At 42.2% G+C, this 21,101-nt stretch overlaps 1 protein-coding gene across 11 annotated transcripts in view; it reads left to right on the top strand.

The window, feature by feature from the left end:
- Window positions 1-284: 284 nt before the first annotated feature.
- Window positions 285-21,101, top strand: part of kif1b (kinesin family member 1B) — a 100,972-nt gene continuing 80,155 nt past the window's right edge. For all 11 annotated transcript variants that reach the window (XM_014145804.2, XM_014145801.2, XM_045696144.1 and 8 more), the window contains exons 1-2: window positions 285-592; window positions 1,814-1,977. In XM_014145804.2, the coding sequence (XP_014001279.1) occupies window positions 1,872-1,977 (106 nt within the window). In that variant the 5' untranslated portion in view covers window positions 285-592; window positions 1,814-1,871. The remainder of the gene's footprint in view (window positions 593-1,813; window positions 1,978-21,101) is intronic.

Genomic DNA, 21,101 nt, shown 5'->3' with positions numbered 1-21,101 from the left:
TGAGTCTGTAGGACAAGGTCTATCTATGTCTGTGAAGATTTCTATGAATTACTGTGTAATACCGTGTAATTACACTTGTTCCTGTTAGGGGGCGCCTATACACTTTGGTTCCTGTCTAGACCTTCGTAGTGCGGTGACAGCGGTACGGGGAGCGGTAAGAAACCCTGCAGTATGGCGTCACGACCAAATGCAACGGCCCCATCGTATTTCTTGGAGTTCTATTGGCTCCCCAACGCATTGCTCATGCATTAGTCTGATTTCATTGGCTTATCAAACTGACAATCAGTCTAGTCGAAAGGGAGTTGACGTAATCTTTTCAGTAAATCAAGGTACTCTATCTGTTCTTTTTTTTGCTTGTGTGCAGATATACGACCGCTTTTCATCTGAACTGGAAAATAACCTCATCAAGGAAGCAACGAATGCAGTGGAAGCCTGTCTGGTGGAGACTTAAACACTGCTATAATGGGTGTTTTTCATAAAAGTGGGCTTGACCAATTTTTTGCGAGCATACTCTGATGAACAATATTATATTTAATTTGAACGCTTATTTGTTTTCGCTACTTTTCTATGGTCTTCGTTTCGATCTTCAAAAGTAAGTTGCCTAAACATTACCTGTTTAATTTCATACCGTTTTTACTGTAGAGCGAGCGACTTTTTGTTGTTGTTGCTTTTCCTTAAGATTAATGTAGTAATCTATATTCTGATCACAAACGTTTAAGACTTTGTTCTGATTTGATATCAAATAGACTACCTAGGCACGATGGTATTGTTACAAATGATACCAAATCGAATATCCTGCGCGTTAAGTAATTTTCGCGAACGGCGATATAAGGCCATTCAAATCAAATGTCTTTATAACGCCATTTTTATCCGCAGATGTCACAAAGTGCATTTACAGAAACCCATCCTAAAACCCCAAATAGAAAGCAATGCAGATGTAGAAGCCCCGTGCCTAGGAAAAACTCCTTAGAAAGGCAGGAACCTAGAAAGATCCCTAGGTTTGATTTCGACAGTACGATATCAGCTGGTTTTAGTAATGGGCCTACATTGTTTCACTTAATCTTACAAACATTTGGTCTATGTTGCCAAATGCTTTGCAACAATTTCTAATGTTTTCCACTAGCCCTTTTCAAATTTCGAAAATATTTTTTCTGAACATTTTTCAATGTGTAGCCAGGTCTCTGTGCGTTTGCATATACCAAATATGGTAGATAGAATTGCATGGGCGTATGCCTCGGCTAGTAAATGGCTGACTGCAAGGACATGGTGAAAACATCAGATTTCTGCTAGTCGATGCTAGGCCCTTTTCTAGAGATTGTACAAACTAACAATCCTAATGAAATTGTCAGTATGTAGACTAATAGCTAAGCCTAATAGGCAGCCTGGCTATTAGGCAGCTTACTGTCTTTATTCAGACATTTTATTTATGTAGCATATCGGTATAATGTAGCCTCAATGCGATGAGTCGGCCATATTGTAGGCTCCTCTAAACTAGTTTGAGCATTTGGCCTACAAACTGAGATAATGGAAATTAGGTTTTGTTATTTGACCCTTTAGTGCCCTATACTTGTAAGCTGAGAGAAATGCATAACATTTCAGATTTTAATGACGAGTGACATCCACTTGAGACATTCTGTTGCCGTTTCTCCAGTTGCTTTGTATTATATTTACATGTGATGCTATTTAACAGCTTGTCAACATTGTGGCCTTATCACATATTTTACCCCTAGTATCGAATCTAACAAATCATCCCTTTTATTACTTTGAATTTGTATGTAATTCAAAAGTAAAGTAAAAGTTTTTTTTTCTTCAGGAGAGTAATTTTTGGAATCATACTACTGGGTACTGGGTGAAAGTCCTAAACTGCTGCCATGTCTGGGGCATCTGTGAAAGTCGCTGTCCGAGTTCGTCCCTTTAACTCGAGAGAGACAAGCAAGGAGTCAAAATGCATAATTCAGATGCAAGGCAATTCTACCAGTAAGTAACACACACAAACATACACACACATATGATATCGTCATGATGTTTTGGACCACCTGACAGATAGAAATCTAGCTTCATGACACATTGGTTTCCACATGCCCAAGCCAGCTCTGTACCTTAGGGGTCTTGGTTGAAAACAGTAGAATGAACAAAGTGAATGCATCAGTGTTGAAAAGAAACAGCCTGAAAAGGGAAGGGAAGCTGTTCTTAGTGAATTCCTCTTTGTAAAGAGATGCATGCCTGAGGAGCCTCAGTGTGAGAAATGCTGAGTTGGTCCATTCTGACATAGTTTGTGTCCCCAATGGAACCTTATTCCCCATATAGTGCACTACGTTTGACCAGGACCCATAGGAATCTGGTCAAAAGTAGTGCACTATGTAGGGACTAGAGTGCCATTTGGGATGCTTTGGGCTTTCTCCCTCTTTCTATTCATCAATGCATTGTCCCACAGTTGGGACTATTTGATATTGGTAGCAGGGCTTATCACTGGTCTGGAGTGTGTGGTTATGTCATCCCAGAGTTGACGTGGAATACTCCAGAAAACACAAGTTCTACTCCACCCAGCCTTTTGGTGCACCTTCGAGGACAGACAGTAGAACTGTTTTGAGAACATGCTCTTTTATATTAGGTGGACAATTATTGCTCATGATGGACTGTGTTCATATGTAGAAAATAGACAAACTATGAAACATCAAAGTGGATGTTCCAGTATATGGAAAACCAACAGTTATGATATAAAGCAAAACTGTTTTCAAAGAGTAGTTGGACCTCTGTGCTGGTACCAGCTCAACCATAAGCATTCCTGTCATTTAGAAAAGCGCTCTCTACAAGATGTTGAGGTTGAAACAAACAAAATGACCTTAATTGCTATTCAGTTGCTGTGTCAGCAGATGGAATTTGTCCCCATCCAATAGCATATAATGGGAATCAATGATTCAGATGGATGTTGTACAGACATATTTAATGTGCTGCCCAAAGCTAAGGTCTAAGTGACAGCACAGCAATATCACATTTCTGTTAGCACAGAGAAAATGAGGATAGCGCATCTCTATATTCAACATCATAGCGCTATTTGGAAAAGGAGACGTCGCTGTCATGTTTTTTTCCTCCTCAGTAATATAGTCATTTGAATTTATCCAATGTAACAAATCATTTTGGATGTTTTTAGGCAGTGATTCACCGTGTCCACTTGTGACTATGGGTCACCAGGTTTTTTTAAAGGGATAGTTCCCTCAAACGCATCCACATTTTTCCCCCTATGTACTGAAAGTGCTCGGTCTTGAAAACTTGACTGTGGAAATGCAAATAAAAATGGTATTGTATTAACAATGGACTAATGAACAAAATACTAAAAGGTACTTTTTGAGTGAACTATAGTTATTCCAAAACCTGTCGTTGAATGGCACATTAAAACCCTCATGAGACAAACGCCATCTCATTCATGTCAGGTAGTTATATGCCTTGTTATAATATTGACCTGGTACTAAGAGTCTGTAACACAACCCTTTTATCAACCTGTTCCATGAACCGGTTTTGATTTGCCTTGAAGTTCAGTTGTCGCCTTTATTCATTTGTGTTATTTCAATCACACCAGCTGGTCGTTGATTGCATCCATCAATGCCACACTTGCCTGCACTTCCTAAGGACCAAACCTATCCAGAGGAAAGCTTTTAGTGGAATCCTGAATCTTTTACTTCACATCCTGGTGTTTTTTCATTAGGCCAATGACACTTTGAGGTGACTTGTGGTGTGTAGCTGAGCTGTGGTATAATGTTTTTTTGTGGGGGGTGAGTAGCAGAGGGGGAGAGGGAGGCTGCAGCAGTCATGCCTCTCTTCCTATCACATGCACAGATTGCAGCGCCGTACTCCATTGCAGATGGTATAATGAGAATGTTGTCTTGCCCATGGCAGGCAGGCCCACACGCATTAATAGTCCAGACTGTCAGCCAATGAGAGAACATGTCCTTTATGTAGGTCACTTCAGTGTTTCCCTAAAATTGTATAGGTGAGTCTCCCTACCGCCGCCTAAAAATGTGGATATGGATTCAGTTGAAAAATTGGGTTAACCCCCTAGAGTCGATGTCCGCCCCCCCCCCCCCCACGGAAATCTAATTAGCGTTGGGGAAAACATCCCCATCAAAATCTGTCTGTTTAAGCTAGAGAGTTCTATTTTTTTTGCATGGGCTGCGTCTCAATCCACCACATCCGCCAATGGCAGCCTTCCACATCTGCGGTGGAAGGTGGCCGAACTACAGCGGTGTTTGTCAGACCGTGAGACATCCCGAAAATCGTTCTTCTCACAAACGTCTGTAGCGTCCGAACAGTTTGGGCTACACTCTAATGACTCCTCTAACGAAAGGTGAGACTCTCACAAATGCATACATGTCGGTTGTTTTGCTCTAATAAAAAAAAATGAATGCAAGTGTGTATATATGGAAGTAGTTTAGTGCCAAAACAAATTGGTTAAATATGGATAAATAAAAAATCACTTCCTGTTCTTTCTTATCTCTCAGATATAGGACCGACACCCATCAAACTTCCTTTTGATTTCTTTGACTGTTTTTCCATGCATGAATCTGTTATTCATTGCTAATAGCATTAAGGCCAAATGCAATGTTTCATCAAATATTTATGCCTAAAGGGATCCTAAAATTCAAAATCAAATAGCTAAACGATCCTTGGTATAATGATCTTAAAACAATTCCATATGTTAGATTAGTAGAACCCCTTTTTTTGCTGTGTGAAGAGCTCTGCCAAAAAGCATTGACGATAGGTTCTCTGCAGTCTTCATTAATATACTGAACATTTCTGCGTATGCCCTATCCATCAACTGTTGACGTGAGATTTAACCCTCTTAATACTTACAAAGATGTACCTAAGATGTTGTAATTTTATTTATACAATTGTTGTATGGGAAACACTGAGTTGGGGCTATATAATGATGCTTCTATCACTACCTAATATAATGCGCCCCTTCCTGAAAATCTCGAAAGCCATTACATAGAGGAATGTTCTACCACTGTACACTTTGATGTTTTGGGAAGGTATTTCTCTCATAATTGAAGGCATTCTTTTATCATCTCTGTGGCGCTGAAGGAATAGAACTGAACAATTGAACAAAGCCTTCCTTCTGTTTACGAGGTTGTACATGAAGCACCGGTTTTGAAGACTGCAACATGTGTATATGGATGACATGTCATTGTTCAGCTAAGATTAACTTAGTTCCTGCAATGCACCATCAAATTATGGTATTTTACAGAAGTCCCACTTGAAAACATCTGGGCCGTATTCACAAAGTGTTTCAGAGTAGGAGGCAGTGCTGATCTAGGATCAGTTGAGCCTTTTAGATCATAATGTGCCCCGATCACCCCTGTCTATTCACTATTATCTAAAAGGAAAAATCTGATCCTAGATTATCATTCCTACTCTGAGACCTTTAATAATCCATGCTCTGTTTTCGTGTGTGTGTGTGTAGAAAAATGTCCTTCGATTGTGTTGTATTTTTGCTAGCCTTTAGATATAGTTCTAATTTAAATGGGATGGAGAGAGGCCTGATTTACAGTAGGGTGTCTGTCTACGGATAAGCCTGGTCAGCTTGCTGAGAGAAAGCAGCTGTGTTTTTTACTGGGCTGTGATGCTCCCCTTATTGGTGTCATTCTGCTGCCACCCTCCCTCAAGGTGTGTGTTCATTTGTGTCTGTGTTAAGGGCATGTGCCATCACTCTCCCTCTTTGCTTTCCTCTGTGATTATACAATGTGCAGGGGATGAATTCAAGGCCTCTGCGAGCGGGGTGATACTAAGCATGGTCTCTTTCAGTGGAGACCTGTGCTCAGACATACCATTGCCAATGTAATTAGCCGGAAATGTCACAAAATGGGCTGCGGCGCTAGCTAGCATTGGCACACTGTATGTGGACAGATCGCATGAGTTTAAAGCCTACCCTTAATGATGAGCCTGATGTGCTGCTCACAATGGTCTATGTGTCTTGTTATGTAAGCCATGTGTTCTATTTCACCCTCCCCCCCATCACTCATATATGTAGCGGGGTGGTTTGCGGCTGTATCAAAGAAGGTTCACTGCTACGCTATCGCAAGGCTAACAGTGTTAGATTACAAATGTACTGTATAACATGGTTGATTGCCGCGGCAAAGAAGGTCCTCTGATATGCTATTGCTAGGCTAACAGTGCAGGCTAGGCTAATGCTAACCTATTAAATGTGCATGACCAGATTCACGTCTAAGGTGCTTAAAGGGATACTTTGGGATTTTGGCAATGATGCCCTTTATCTACTTCCCCAGAGTCAGATGAAGCGTGAATATTATTTGTATGTCTCTGTGTCATATATGAAGGAAGTTAGGGGTAGTTTTGCGAGCCAATGATAACTAGCGTTACCCACAGACTTCCAGTCATTGCGCTATCTACGAGCATGCTAGCAATATCCCTATCAAGATGCACAATGCAGAAATCGCTCCACCATTTCTTGGTTGCAAAAATTCTAAAAGTTCACCTAATTTCAGTTTTTGTGACAAAACAAACAAGTATGGCGTAGACAATCATTGTTCCATCTAAACCGTTGTTAAATATATTTTCAGCTGTTTTGAAGCTGGTGTACAAAACAAAGTAAAATATGCGAAAACAAAATGTAAGAATGGGAAGCATAGAAATGGCGCACACGGAACAGATCTACCGCTTCTTAGACTTGCTTTCAATGAGCGTGACAGTGCATTCGGAAAGTATTCAGACCCCTTGACTTTTTCCACATTTTGTTACAGCCTTATTCTAAAATGGATTAAATAAAAAAAAAACATCAATCTACACACAATACCTCATAAGGACAAAGCAAAAACAGGTTTTTAGAAATGTTGGCAAATTTATAAGAAATAAAAACAGATACCTTATTTACATAAGTATTCAGACCCTTTGCTATGAGACTTGAAATTGAACTCAGGTGCATCCTGTTTCCAGTGATCATCCTTGAGATGTTTCTACAACTTGATTGGAGTCCACCTGTGGTAAATTCAATTGATTCAACATGATTTAGAAAGACACACACCTGTCTATATAAGGTCCCACAATTGACAGTGCATGTCAGAGCAATAACCAAGCCACGAGGTCGAAGGAATTGTCCGTAGAGCTCCGAGACTGGATTGACTCTAGGCACAGATTTGGGGAAGGATACCTAAACATGTCAGCATTGAAGGTCCCCAAGAACACAGTGGCCTCCATCATTCTTAAATGGAAGAAGTTCTGAACCACCAAGACTCTTCCTAGAGCTGGCCACCTGGCCAAACTGAGCAATCGTGGGAGAAGGGCCTTGGTCAGGAAGGTGAGCAAGAACCTGATGGTCACTCAGAGCTCTGGAGTTCCTTTGTGGAGATGGTTGTCCTTCTGGAAGGTTCTCCCATCTCTGCAGCACACCACCAATCTGGCCTTTATGGTAGAATGGCCGGACGGAAGCCACTCCTCAGTAAAAGGCACATGACAGCCCGCTTGGACTTTGCCAAAAGGCACCTAAAGACTCTCAGACCATGAGAAACAATATTGAACACTTTGACCTGAATGCCAAGCGTCATGTCACTTGGGCATCCGAGTGGCACAGCGGTCTAAGGCACTACATCTCAGTGCTGGAGGCGTCACTACAAACCCTGGTTCGATTCTAGGCTGTATCACAACAGGCCGTGATTGGAAGAGCAGAGCACAATTGGCCCAGCGTCGTTCGGGTTTGGTCAGGGTAGGCTGTCATTGTAAATAAGAATTTGTTCTTAACTGACTTTTTTTTTTAATGGTGGTGGCAGCATCATGCTGTGGGGATGTTTTTCAGCGGCAGGGACTGGGAGACTCGTCAGGATCGAGGAAAAGATGAACTGAGCAAAGTACAGAGATCCTTGATGAAAACCTGCTCCAGAGCGCTCAGGACCTCAGACTGGGGTGAAAGTTCACCTTCCAACAGGACAACAACCCTAAGCACACAGCCAAGACAACGCAGGAGTGGCATTGGGACAAGTCTCTGAATGTCCTTGAGTGGCCCAGCCAGAGCCCGGACTTGAACTCGATCAAACATCTCTGGAAAGACCTGAACATAGCTGTGCAGCAGCACTCCCCATCCAACCTGAAAGAGCTTGAGAGGATCTGCAGAGAGGAATGGGAGAAACTCCCCAAATACAGGTGTGCCAAGCTTGTAGCGTCGTACTCAATGCTGTAATTTCTGCCAAAGGTGCTTCAACAAAGTACTGAGTAAAGTGCTGAATACTTATGTAAATACATTTGCAAAAACAATTCTAAATCAGTTTTTGCTTTGTCATTATGGGGTAGTGTGTGTGTGGATTGAGGGGGAAAAAGTTTAATACATTTTTAGAATACGGCTGTAATGTAACAATGTTGAAAAAGTCAAGGGGTCTGAATACTTTCCGAATGCACTGTATATGCACTCTTCAGGTTTCTGCTCACCGTTCTCTGTACCTGTTAGTGTGCATCCTCTGCCACTGCAGAATGCAAAAATATTGTCAAAATACTAGTATCTTCCCTCAAAATACACTCCTATTTACTTTCAAAATAGCATTGGCCAGCTGACTCATTCCAGGTATGTTGTCTGAGTAAAGCCAAATGTATACACTACACCAGGTAGTACGCGCAATGCTGTCGGGGGTACGCCAAATAAAAATGTGATTCACATAAAATTTTATTTAAATAACATTTTTTCAAACAGTCCATTGATATTTTCTAAGGGGGCTATACATTTGGGTGAGTTTTTTTTTTTTTTCTCGCCTGAGTAGCCTTGTTTCACTGCCAAAAATAAAATGAAACCGTCTAGTGTTCAGCGAAATAACACAACGTCAAATACAGGTAGCCTAGTCAAATAATTAACATCCAATCACATTAACCGTTACTCTCTCGCGGGAATTCCACTAATGGTCCGTATGTAGCCAAACATAGTTGCTGCTCATTCCGTTTGCTCGAAAATGGTTAAAAAAAAGTAAGGCCTGTGTCCATAGAGAGACATTCTAGCTCTACTGGTAGTACTGCTCCTACCAGCAGTACTACACCTGCACCTGTTGGCACAAGTTGTTCTGCTTCCACGAGCACATCCAATGCTAGCATCAGTAATTCTACATTTGTTGTTAGCCCAGCTAACATGGCCACTGACAGTTGTGAATCTGATGCAGCCGAAGAGCTACTACTACCCAAACCCCACCCCCCTGGGAAAGCACCGAACAACAGACAGGGACGTTGGACCATGGAGGCGCAAATATGAGAACAACATTGATTTGAGGTTCACTTATATTGGGAGTAGTGCCTTTCCGCAGCCACAGTGTGTTATATGTGCGAAAGTACTATCTCACAACTCGATGAAACCTTCACTCTTGTGTAGACATTTAGAAACAAAACATGCCAATTAAAAATATTAGCCACAGTTTTTTTTTTGAGCGAGAATAAAGATTACTTTCAAGTAGTAAGACGTATAAAAGCAACAGATGCAATTTGAATAAGAAGGGACTAGAAGCGTCTTACATGGTGAGCTCCCGAGTGGCTAGGACAGGCAAGCCCCATACTATTGTGGAGGACTTAATTCTTCCTGCTGCCGCGGATATGGCTGGGACAATGCTGGGGGAAAAGGCTCACTATACAGACAATGTCTTCATCAAACAACACTGTTTCACGACACATCAGTGACATGGCAGGAGATACTTTGAAACAATTACTGCTTCGCATACAAGCCAGTGAATTCTATGCGTTACAGCTGGATGAGTCAACAGATGTGGTGGACCTGGCACAGCTCCTGGTATATGTCCGTTACGTTTATGGGGGGTCAATTAAGGAAGACATCCTTTTCAACAAGCCACTGAAAAGCAGGACAAGATGAGAGGATATTTTTGAAGTGTTTGGACAGCTTTATGACATCAAATGACTTGGACCAAAAGTATGTGATGGTATCTGTACTGATGGTGCAAATGCTATGACAGGGAGACATAGTGGAGTGGTAACGCGGGTGCAAGCAGTTGCTCCCGACGCCACTTGGGTACACTGCAGCATCTACCGAGAGGCTCTTGCTGCCAAGGGAATGCCTGACAGCTTGAAAAACTTTTGGACACTACAGTAAAGATGGTTAACTTTGTTAAAGCAAGGCCCCTGAACTGTCCTGTATTTTCTGCATTGTGCAATGATATGGGCAGCGACCATGTAATACGTTGCCCCGTGATAAAAGTGTTGACACTTCTTTTTTTTTTTAATTGAGAGACGAGCTTAAAGTTCTCTTTACTGACCATCATTTTCACTTGTCTGACCGCTTGCATTATGACGAGTTTCTCACACGACTGGCGATCTGGGTGATGTTTTTTCTCGCCTGAATGATCTGAATCTAGGATTACAGTGTGCGGGACAAGATTGGGGCTATGATTAAGAAGTTGGAGCTCTTTTCTGTCTGCGTTAACAAGGACAACACGCAGGTCTTTCCATCATTGTATGATTTTCTTTGTGTGCAAATGAACTCAAGCAGACGGACAATGTCAAATGTCATATAGCGAACCACCTGAGTGAGCTGGGTGCACAATTACGCAGGTACTTTCCAGAAACAGACGACACAAACAACTGTTTGTTATCCCTTTCATGCCCTGCCTCCAGTCCACTTACCGATATCTGAACAAGAGAGCCTCATTGAAATTGCAACAAGCAGTTCTGTGAAAATTTAATTTAATCAGAAGCCCCTGCCGGATTTCTGGATAGGGCTGCGCTCAGAGTATCCTGCCTTGGCAAATTGTGCTGTTAAGACACTGATGCCCATTCATACTTCTACATGGTGAAGTGGGAGAGAGAGAGAGAGAGAGAGAGAGAGAGAATTATTGCAGTGGTATTCATAGTTGGGTTTGAGTACCACAGTAAAAAAAAAAAATGTGTTTTTTATTGAGTTAATGTATTTATTGGTTCTTTTAACTTTGATAAGAGAAATTAATTGAAGGTAATTTCTTGATGTAAAAAATGAAAATGTCCCCTTTTTAATAATTTCATTTGATTTTGGCGGGGGTGAGATTGCTAGAAATTCTGCTGAAAAATTTGGGGTGCCTGTTCAAAAAGTTTGAGTACTGCTGCATCAGAGATTATTCTCAGTTTAAACCTTAGAAGTAGTATGTCTAGAAGGGCATTCCCATTCTAGTCAAGGTTCTTTGATGCGTGTACCGGACTGGCGGCCATATTGAGTGTACTGTCAGTGCTGTGTTCTGAGCGGCTTTGTCCTTTCTAGTCATTCTATTTTTATGGTGTAAACATCATAGATGCCATCTACGGTGTAAGGTCACAGCATTGGTTCCACCACCATTTCCCTTCCCATGGTCAGCTAAGTGTATGTCCAAGTTGACCTTCCAGAAAACCCTTCAGGCATTGACTGGGATACACCGTCCGTCAGTGACACTCAAATTGTGATAGCTATTTGCTTACATAGACGTCAATCAAAACCCACTCCACTTGTATGAATGGGGAAAACTAAGGGTGGTTGATACAACACAAAGAGACGAGGAGGTGTCAAAGTTAAGCCCGTGCGAGATTGGCCAAGGGAAGGTCATAGTGCTATTGAGCCTTCTGCAGACGAGGACGATTGACCTGATTAGGAAGTGTAATCCTCCAGCTCGCCTGAGGTCGCCAGGTTTGGCAGCAAAGTAATCTCCCTCCTCGCAGGTGCACACACACACACTCAGGGTGTGACATTCCTTGCCTCACCTTTTCCCATGCACCCTCAGCGGGGTCGAGACCACCGGATGCATCCGGTTTTCAGGGGAAATGGAAAGGGAGCATTTAATGCGACTTCTGCTTTTGGATGGTAACAATGGAATACTCCATCTTAACCCCTCCACATTTACTGGATTGGTTCAGAAGACAACCTCCCCCCGCCAGAAAGAAAGGCCGCTCAGCCGTTTCTTTTACCCCTGATACGTTAGCTTACATACTGTCATTGTTAGGAATGGGCCTGGGATGGGACACAGCCTGACACACATTTGAGAGAGGTGGATAAATAGACACGCGCACACACACACATGACCTGCTAATGAGAAGCAGACAGACTGTGGGTGTTTCTCAATATGCCTGCTACCGAGCTCCACACTCTCATACTCTGACTGTATTCTCCGAGGACCCTCTCTTGAGTAAGTTCTTGTGAGGACGAGAGTGTGGAGAACATATAAAACATTACATTTGAAAAGCACCCTACTGTATTACCTCACGCTGCACCTCCCAATTCACTGACCCTTCTTCAGCCAGGACAATGGCAACAATAGATGAAGATATACACAAATCAAACCTTTTTACTTCATAATTATCAGCTAGGTATGTGAATTGGAATAATCTAACTGGCCAGCTAAAACTAATGTTATGCAAGGTAGATGTCTTCGTGGCTATCTGGCTAGCGAACAGTAGTAGTTAGCCCTATTGACTTATTATGGGCTTGCGATCTACGGTATGTAGGCAGATTAACGTGCCAAAATTAACACTGTGTATTAAGTTAATGTATCAAGATAAAATATTTTTGTCAAGCAACATATGAGATGTGAATAGGAAACATTTCATTCTGAAGTTGGCGTTTATTTTCAGACTTCAGCTCAAACAATGTCCGCCATTGATTGACCTTCTGCGTCCTTTTTTACGTGGTTGCGTCATATTCCTTTGCATACTTCCTGTTGAAGCTTGCGTCGATGCATGCTTCAAAATATGTACTAACGGAGTACATATTTGAGAAGCGTTAGTTCACACAGATGGTGTGTGTGTTCTTGGTTAATACTGTGCCAAGTCTTGAGCATGGTCCAGCAGCGCATCATGCACAGGGATAGGTCACTCAAACACTTCATCATTCCATCATCAGTTTTTGCTCTTGACTGCTGACATGCAACAACAAAAAAGTGATTGTATCAACAGTGATAGTGAACTAGCCCATCTCTTTAAGGTATACACATTCACTATATTATTTTGATGATAATGACAGCACAGAAATCCTATTTGAGTTCTGAAGTGAGTTCCAGAGTGGGGTTTGTGTTTTGGTGTAAATCTTTTGTATTTTTTTTTGTCCATGATGTCAGCCATGATGTTTTTCTCCCTGCCTTTTAACCATTGCTGCTCCAGTTTCTGGGAAATCCTTCGTCGCAGACGTTGAGTGAGCAGAAGGAATGTGTCACGTCTGCCTAGCAACCAGACATGCCTATCTGAATCAATAACACATCTTGTGATGGCTGTAGGAAGCCATTACACAGTCTCTGTTAACCCTTTGTTGATCTGAGATACTGTAACACACACACACACACACACACACTTCCTGGATCTCATTCAGGCATTAAATATCAGTGTTTTATCTCTGATTTTTAGGATATATCTAAGAAGCGTTGCCAAGAAATGAACCTTGATATAGAATCTTTGCTACTTCGCTGTTACCACTGAATGCTGCTTCATCAACAACTATTTGGAAAGTAAAAGTGCAAGTGAGAAGAGCATGGCAGTATGCCTACAATAAATAACTGCTTGTACACTTGCTCCCCAGGCAGAGGTCAGAAAGGTTGAGATGATAATCAACTGCTCTCAGGACGTTGCTGTTTTAGCTTTCTAGCTGACCTGGCTTGACTTGTTGTGGTATTGCAACTTATAAGTTGTGGTGTTTTTCCCCCAACCACGTATCATGTTTAGTTTTGACGGGTATGAGTTCGAATATGCAGGCTAGTGCCTAATCCCAAATGAACCCCTATCCCCAACGCACTATGCACTTGTGGAGATCCAAGAGGATTGGATTGGTGTAAGCAGCTACTGTATCCACACTACAAAATCTTTAACTTTAACTTTTGAGTCAAAATAACTAGAAGGCTACAGTGCTAGCTAAAATATGATACAAGTACCACCTAGACAAGGGACGGGCAACTTTTGATGGGGGTGGGGGCCACAAAAAAAGTCTGAATTCCACATGAGGGGCCACTGTGGCTCGCGTGTCTGCGTACCCACATGCAGCCAGAGCCAGCCCTAACCTAAGTGAATTGCCCCTTAGGGCCGTCTCTGACTGCCGATATTGTGGACGTGTGCCTGAGGCAGCGGCATTACAGCTAGACCAGCCAGGCCACGGAATATTGTATCTTATTGGCATAGCTTACACCCCAATATATTTTTTTTTACTGAGGCTTGCATATTTCTCACCTTTTTTAGAAAATTATATTTTCCAATATCGAGGTTGTGTGCAACTCAGTGTTTTTAGCTTGCTATCAGTTCCCTCCTGTAATTGAGTCAAGGTGTGTGTGTGTGTGTGTGTGTGTGTGTGTGTGTGTGTGTAATAGAGAGCTGTGTTCCTTCTTGCAGAAGATGATGGATGTGAGGAAAGGAGCTAGAGTGGTAGTGGGGGAAGGGTTATCCAGCCATAGTAGCAGCAACAGAGACAGTGAAAGTCGTGCATGAGCACAGAGGACCAATCACGTGCAGGAGAGCGTGAGGCAGCATCACACAGGCGCCCAGACAGAAATGATGGGATTTGTGTTAGCACTGCAGGATTTGAAATGCGAGAGGCACACACCGTCACGCTGAAGAGGAAAAGAACGAGTCGAAGAACGAGAGCGGAGCAAAAAGATTATATTCACTTTGTCCTCGCCATCTCGACCCCTAGAGGTTGTTGATTTTGTTTTTGTCTGCGACCGGCACGTCTCCCGCCCCTCGCCGCTTCGGTGGTGAAAGACTGATGTTGATTGGACACCGCTCCTAGATGGAAGCGTTCTTATTGGCTGTCAGCCACCTGATAAAGCAAAGCCACGATCCATTAGCTTTATTAATATGACTGGAGAGAATGGCCGTAATCAGATGGGTGAGCTCTGAAGATTACCTCACAACCCAAATCCCTCCAATTTAGAATTGTAGATGCAGTTTAGTTTGAGTTAGGAATGGAATGAGGAAAGTGGACTGATGTCCTTACCCTTGTAGGCATATGTAATGTGACTATAATAAGAAGTGCATGGCTAAGGGATGCGCTGGTCCAAAACAGAATTGGATATGAATTTGCATCAGTTTTAGGGGGCTGCAGTGAAGGAGAACCCGGATACACACTCATATTCAAAGTGAAGCTCTCTTGAGAGGAAGTATCCCTTGTAACAAAGGGATATACAGTACACTCTTAGAAAAAAGGTGCTGGGCCTCCCGAGTGGCGCAGTGGTCTAAGGCACAGCATCACAGTGCTAGCTGTGCCACTAGAGATCCTGGTTCGAGTCAAGGCTCTGTCGCAGCCGGCCGCGACTGGGAGACCCATTGGCCCAGCGTTGTCCGGGTTAGGGGAGGGTTTGGCCGACAGGTATGTCCTTGTCCCATCGCGCACTTGCGACTCCTGTGGCGGGCCGGGCGCAATGCACGCTGACATGGTCGCCAGGTGTACGGTGTTTCCTCCGACACATTGGTGCGGCTGGCTTCTGGGTTAAATGGGCATTGTGTCAAGAAGCAGTGCGGCTTGGCTGGGTTGTGTTTCGGAGGACGCACGGCTCTCGACCTTAGCCTCTGCCGAGACCCATCACTGCAACTCCTGTATGGACAAGACTGTAACTACCAATTGGATACCACGAAATTGGGGAGAAAAGGGGTTAAAAAAAAAAAATACAATAAAAAGGTGCTGTCTTGAACCTAAAAGGGTTAATCAGCTGTCCCTACAGGAGAACCCTTTGAAGAACCCTTTTTGGTTAAAAAAAGGTTTCTACTGGCCTCCCGAGTGGTGCCGCGTTCTAGGGTACTGCATCGCACTGTTGCGTCGTCACTACAGCCGAGGGTTTGATCCCAGGCTGTGTCACAACCGGCTGTGATCAGGAGTCCCATAGGGCAGAGCACAATTGGCCCAGCGTTGTCCGGGTTAGGGGAGGGTTTGGCCGGGGGGGCTTTACTTGGCTCATCACGCTCTAGAGACTCCTTGTGGTGGGCCAGGCACCTACAGGCTGACTCCGGTCGTCAGTTGAACAGTGTTTCCTCCTACACATTGGTGCAGCTGGCTTACGGGTTTAGCGAGCAGGTGTGAAGAAGTGCCACTTGTTTCAGAGGACGCATGACTCACCATTCCCGAGCCCGTTGGCGACGAGACGATTGTAATCACGAAATTGGGGATATATATATTTTTTTTTATTATATATTTTTTTACATTTCTAAGAGTATGTCTGCTTTGAAGAATGTAAAAAAATTGGTCAAGTGAAGACTGGGTGTCTATCCAGCATGCATGCATATAAAGTCAACTGCTCCTCTATGGAGAAAAATATATTTTACCATTGAATCCTTCAAATTATTCATATTAAAAAAAAATGATATTCAATTCTTTGGATTAATGCTGATCCAATGTTCACTTTATTTAATGAGAAGATTTTTTTGAATAATGTCTGACTAAAACTAGTTTCACCCAAGCCCATATCCATCTTCCCATCCCGATGATGCAATCAACTGCCTTCATTTTGCTGGACCCCAGGAAGAGTAGCTGCTGCTCTGGCAGCAGCTAATGGGGATCCATAATAAATACAAATCAACAGCAGATAATGGTGCATTTGTTTTGAGGTTGAGTTGCTCTGACTTGCGAGATGTTAGCTGCGTTACTTAAGGCTGGTAAAATGGCTCAACTTTCCCACATTCTCAGCTGAATGTGTTTTTGTCTGAGTTCAGACCAGCACTACAGTTCTCTTTGCAGACCTTGTTTCTTTTCCTCCCACAGACTAAGAGCTGAATGCAGAGACTAGTGGGGGAGCTTTGTAGTCCAGGCACGGGCTGCCCGGTTGTGGGGACCATGGTTATTTTGTATTATTCATGAGATTGGGGAGAGAGTGATGAGGAAGTGTTGTTTTTGAATCCTTAATTAATAAATGGACTATCTTCCTCCACCTCCCTCCGGTTTTCTTCTCTCACTGGAACCTCTGCCTTAAAAAAAACTGTGCTAATACCCTCCAGCTAATTGAGATCACACATGCATACAACGCGCGCGGTTTGTCATTTCCATCGAACACAGAGAGGATTCTGGAGAAGAAATTTAGTCATCTGACATTAACCTTTACCATCAACCCGTTTATCTTCCCTGCAATTATAGAAACTAAAACTACTGTAGCTTCCCTGTAAAACGTTTCCCTGCATTATCCAAGCCTTTGCAAAGTGTTGTGATTATGAAGCTTACATAAAGCAAGTCACTTTAGAGTCCGCCTTTTCTCAGAGGAGCTGAAGAAATTCAGGTCACTCCTCTGTAAAATGGGCGCATGTTGTGTTAGCTGGATGTCAGGAACCATGTACCACACTGGCGCTGCTGCCCACAGTGATGTATTGTGGGTGGAGTGTATGATGATTAACCAACCGAAAGCTGTGCAGAGTGTAGGGAAAACTAGTATATCTGGGGAAGACATATTTTCACAAAGACAAATAAACAAGTGAGATTGGTTGTGTACATTGAAAAACTGAACCCCAAGTTATATTTATCCAATACCAGAATTACAATTATTTATCTCCATCCTTGTATCGTTCATAATGGCTTTGTGATCACTGTTCTGGAATGTCTAAGACGTTCCCATAGCTCCAAGGCCAGATATGTATGGTAATTTTAGAGATGACTACAGGAATATGAAAAAGTCAAAATACTTCCTGATGTGGTAAAAAAAAATCTGCCAAAAGTCATCCAAACTAAGCAGACAGTCACCCTGTCATGTTCCCACCATCGTAAATATGAAGAGGACAATTTACCGCAATCCCTATATGCCCGTTGGCCCACATTCAAATTAATTTCAGGAATTGAGCGTATGCCTTGGTCTTGGGCAGCATTGAAGGACAGTTTAACCTGTATCAGCTGGAATTCTTTCCAGGACAAGGAGCTTATTTTAAAGTGGTATTAGCTTTAGTCGAGGTACAGTGTGTCTTGGTGAGTGAACAACACCTCTCCTGGCATATCCAGTTTAGTTTTGAGGTACAGCTTGTGAGAACTCCTTGAAACCATTTAATTTAGCAAATATTCTTGTCATCTTTTTTTGTTTTCAGTACAGAATTTTTCAATGTTAATGTTTTTGACAATATGGCTTAAATGAGAGCCTATCAGTCTAAACCAGATGTTTAAAATGATGATAAAATCTCACTCATTTTTTTTCTATGATTTGTGTGTGGTCAAAACTAGGGCTTTAACTGTTGGTTGACTTTCATTTTTAAGCCCTTTTGAAGATAGTTTGAATGATGTTATTTTTAGGGTGGTAGATGCCAGACTCTCCTGACATTACTGTAAGGGTGTTACTGTAGACCTTGGGCAGCCTCACAGGACACAGGGTTTGGAATGAGCCTTGACCTGAGGGGGAAATAATATCCTCTTCTCCTTGAGGGGGTGCACCTGCAGGCGTGGGAAATAATATCCACTTTGGATGTCCTCCATGAGACCGTGTTCCTCTCTGAGCTGTGAAAACAGCTGAAATCTCCCACATGTTTTAAGAGGATCCCCTAGCTATCATCTTCTATAATGTCATACAAAGGTACAAACGACATGTGCTTTGCAAATGTGTATTTGCTTACTATGGATGTTTTTCAATGATTTAGAAATTGATGTGCAGTTTTCATGTATTTCATTTTCACAATGTCTGGATGAATTTAAGGTTTACTTTAAAGATCAAATCCGCATTAGGGGAACTGGCGCCACTATTCTGCTATCCTATCAGGTGTGCAATGATGTCCGAGTGAGGAAAAACTGTTTGTTTGCACTAACTTTGTTGTTGTAATAGCCCAAAGGGACATGTTAGTTTCACAAATGAAAGGAGCTATATGTAATGTTTTTGCAGTGTAATTTCAGAAAATGTCCTTAAATATATCAACAGTGATAGTGTTTCACAATATTTTTTTCCCAAAAAATGTTATTTGGCCCACACAAAATTGCGTTCTTCTTGGTCAACAAAAGAATGACCATCTCTTGTTGTCAAATTGGCTGGTGCCGGCAAATCTCTTGTCAATTCAACAATGGGCCACGCAACTTGACAACGAGATTTGCTGGCCCCAGTCAATTTGACAACGAGACGGTTCATTGTTGAATTGTTACATGCAGTACCTCTTAAGGATTCCAGCTTTTAATGTTTTAATTGTAAAGTTGTGCAATGTAATCACTGTCCTAGAGTAGATACTTGAGCAGTTAGGGACAACATTTCCCATCTTGTCACAAAACTATGCAAAACCTTTGAATGAAACATTGCTTGCCTTGCATGTTTTCTCTCAGGCCTGACGTTCTAGAAGCCTCTCTATAGCCTTTGTGATCCTGGCCTCAGCGAGCCTGCGTAAGCTGCTAATATCACTAGGCCGCTCGGCGTGCTAGGCTAGCAATGTGTCTGTGGGCTGGGAGGCTGTTTGGTGCTTGGGCTATAGGAGTGTAGATAAGTGTGTCGGAAAGGTTAGGCGGCTGAAATCTCCCCATTCCTTCCTGTCACTGACAGTCTGTCGGCATGCGAAGCACCAGCTGCCATCTGGTGCTGTATAAATAGACAGCACTCTCGGGCTAGAGCAGCTGTCGAAGGTTAGGCTGGCCCTGCTCTCATTCCCAGTGGTTTCCCACCTGGCCTTATATCAATTCACCCTCTCTCAGCACTCCCTGAAGATGTCACACAGAAAGGCATAACACTCTGTTTATTATTTTGTTGTCATGGAGGACTGATTGGACTCATTGATTCGAGTTGATAAATGAATGGCATGCTTTGAGCACTACTGAAAAGTGCTATTTACATGTGAAAAACGAATGCCATATGCTGCATTTGCTATAGGCCTATTGTTTACCTTTTAGTTGGTGACACTTTGATATCTTGATAATATTCAGCTGTTTCAAAGGCAAATCCACAGATGAAACAAGAACAGAACGGGTGCCCCGCCTCTGTTTTGGTAAAAAGCTGAGGAATGGGCCCGGAGTTATGTAACCACTCAGGTTAATAGACATAGTAATGGAAGCAAGGACTGACCATCCATGATATCAAAATGATGATTAAAACCAATGTTATGAGGCTATACAGTGTTTGTTTACATTTACAATGTTTACAAACATTGGAGGAAAAACAAGCTTATATTTTGGTTCTCATGGAGTGTAGCAGTTGAACTAAACTCATGAGGCATTTAAGTTATATTCTTCAAGAATCAATGGCTATACACTACCGTTCAAAAGTTTGGGGTCACTTTTGAAATGTCCTTGCTTTTTTAAAGATAAGCCAAAAAAAATCAATTAAAATAACATCAAATTGATCAGAAATAAAGTGTAGACATTGTTCATGTTGTAAATTACTATTTGTAGCTGGAAACGGCAGATCAAATATTTTTTTTTTTTTAAAAGCAATATCTACATAGGCATACAGAAGCCCATTATCAGCAACAATCACTCCTGTGTTCCAATGGCACATTGTGTTAGCTAATCCAAGTTTATCATTTTAAAAGGCTAATTGATCATTAGAAAACCCTTTTGCAATTATGTTAGTACAGCTGAAAACTGTTGTTCTGATTAAAGAAGCAATAAAACTGGCTTTTAGACTAGTTGAGTATCTGGAGCATCAGCATTTGTGGGTTCGATTACAGGCTTAAAATGTCCAGAAACAAAGAACTTTCTTCTGAAACTCGTCAGACTCGCTCAAACTTAAACTTGCGCCTTTTTTCAATGTTGATTTGAATGTCATTGACAAAACAGAAGTGTCAATGATTTCCCCCCCCACCCCCAAACATCCTTTCTGAATTTAAAAGTAAACCTCAAATGAATCATGTAGTTTTTCAAAAGTATCTGTAGTCTGATTACATTATTTTTTGCTGGTAACGGATTACTGGTAATCCCTTTCATGTAACGTTACTCCTCAGCCACCCTGTCAATTGTCTACTTGTGTTCCAAATATTTTCGAATCCAACTTTTTTACAGCCGTCGTAAAGATAATTTGTTTTTCCAGTCTATAAACCGAGTTTACAATAAACCTGCAACTCTTGCAGCCTTTTATGCACAGTTTACATAGACCATGAGGGAGAAATGTGCTGTTGGCTGCAGTCACTCTCAAGCGCCAACAATGCTTCTCCATAGAAAGTTTCCTTTTTATTAAAGTGGCAAAGTAATCATAACGGGGGTACCGTAACACTGTGAAAAGGGTCATTGTCGAGGGGAACCGGCCGCATAAAGGCTTGTCATAACACAT

The sequence above is a fragment of the Salmo salar genome, chromosome ssa15 (genome assembly GCF_905237065.1).
Source record: "Salmo salar chromosome ssa15, Ssal_v3.1, whole genome shotgun sequence".
Lineage (NCBI taxonomy): Eukaryota > Metazoa > Chordata > Actinopteri > Salmoniformes > Salmonidae > Salmo > Salmo salar.
This window is presented reverse-complemented; position numbering and strand designations above follow the sequence as displayed.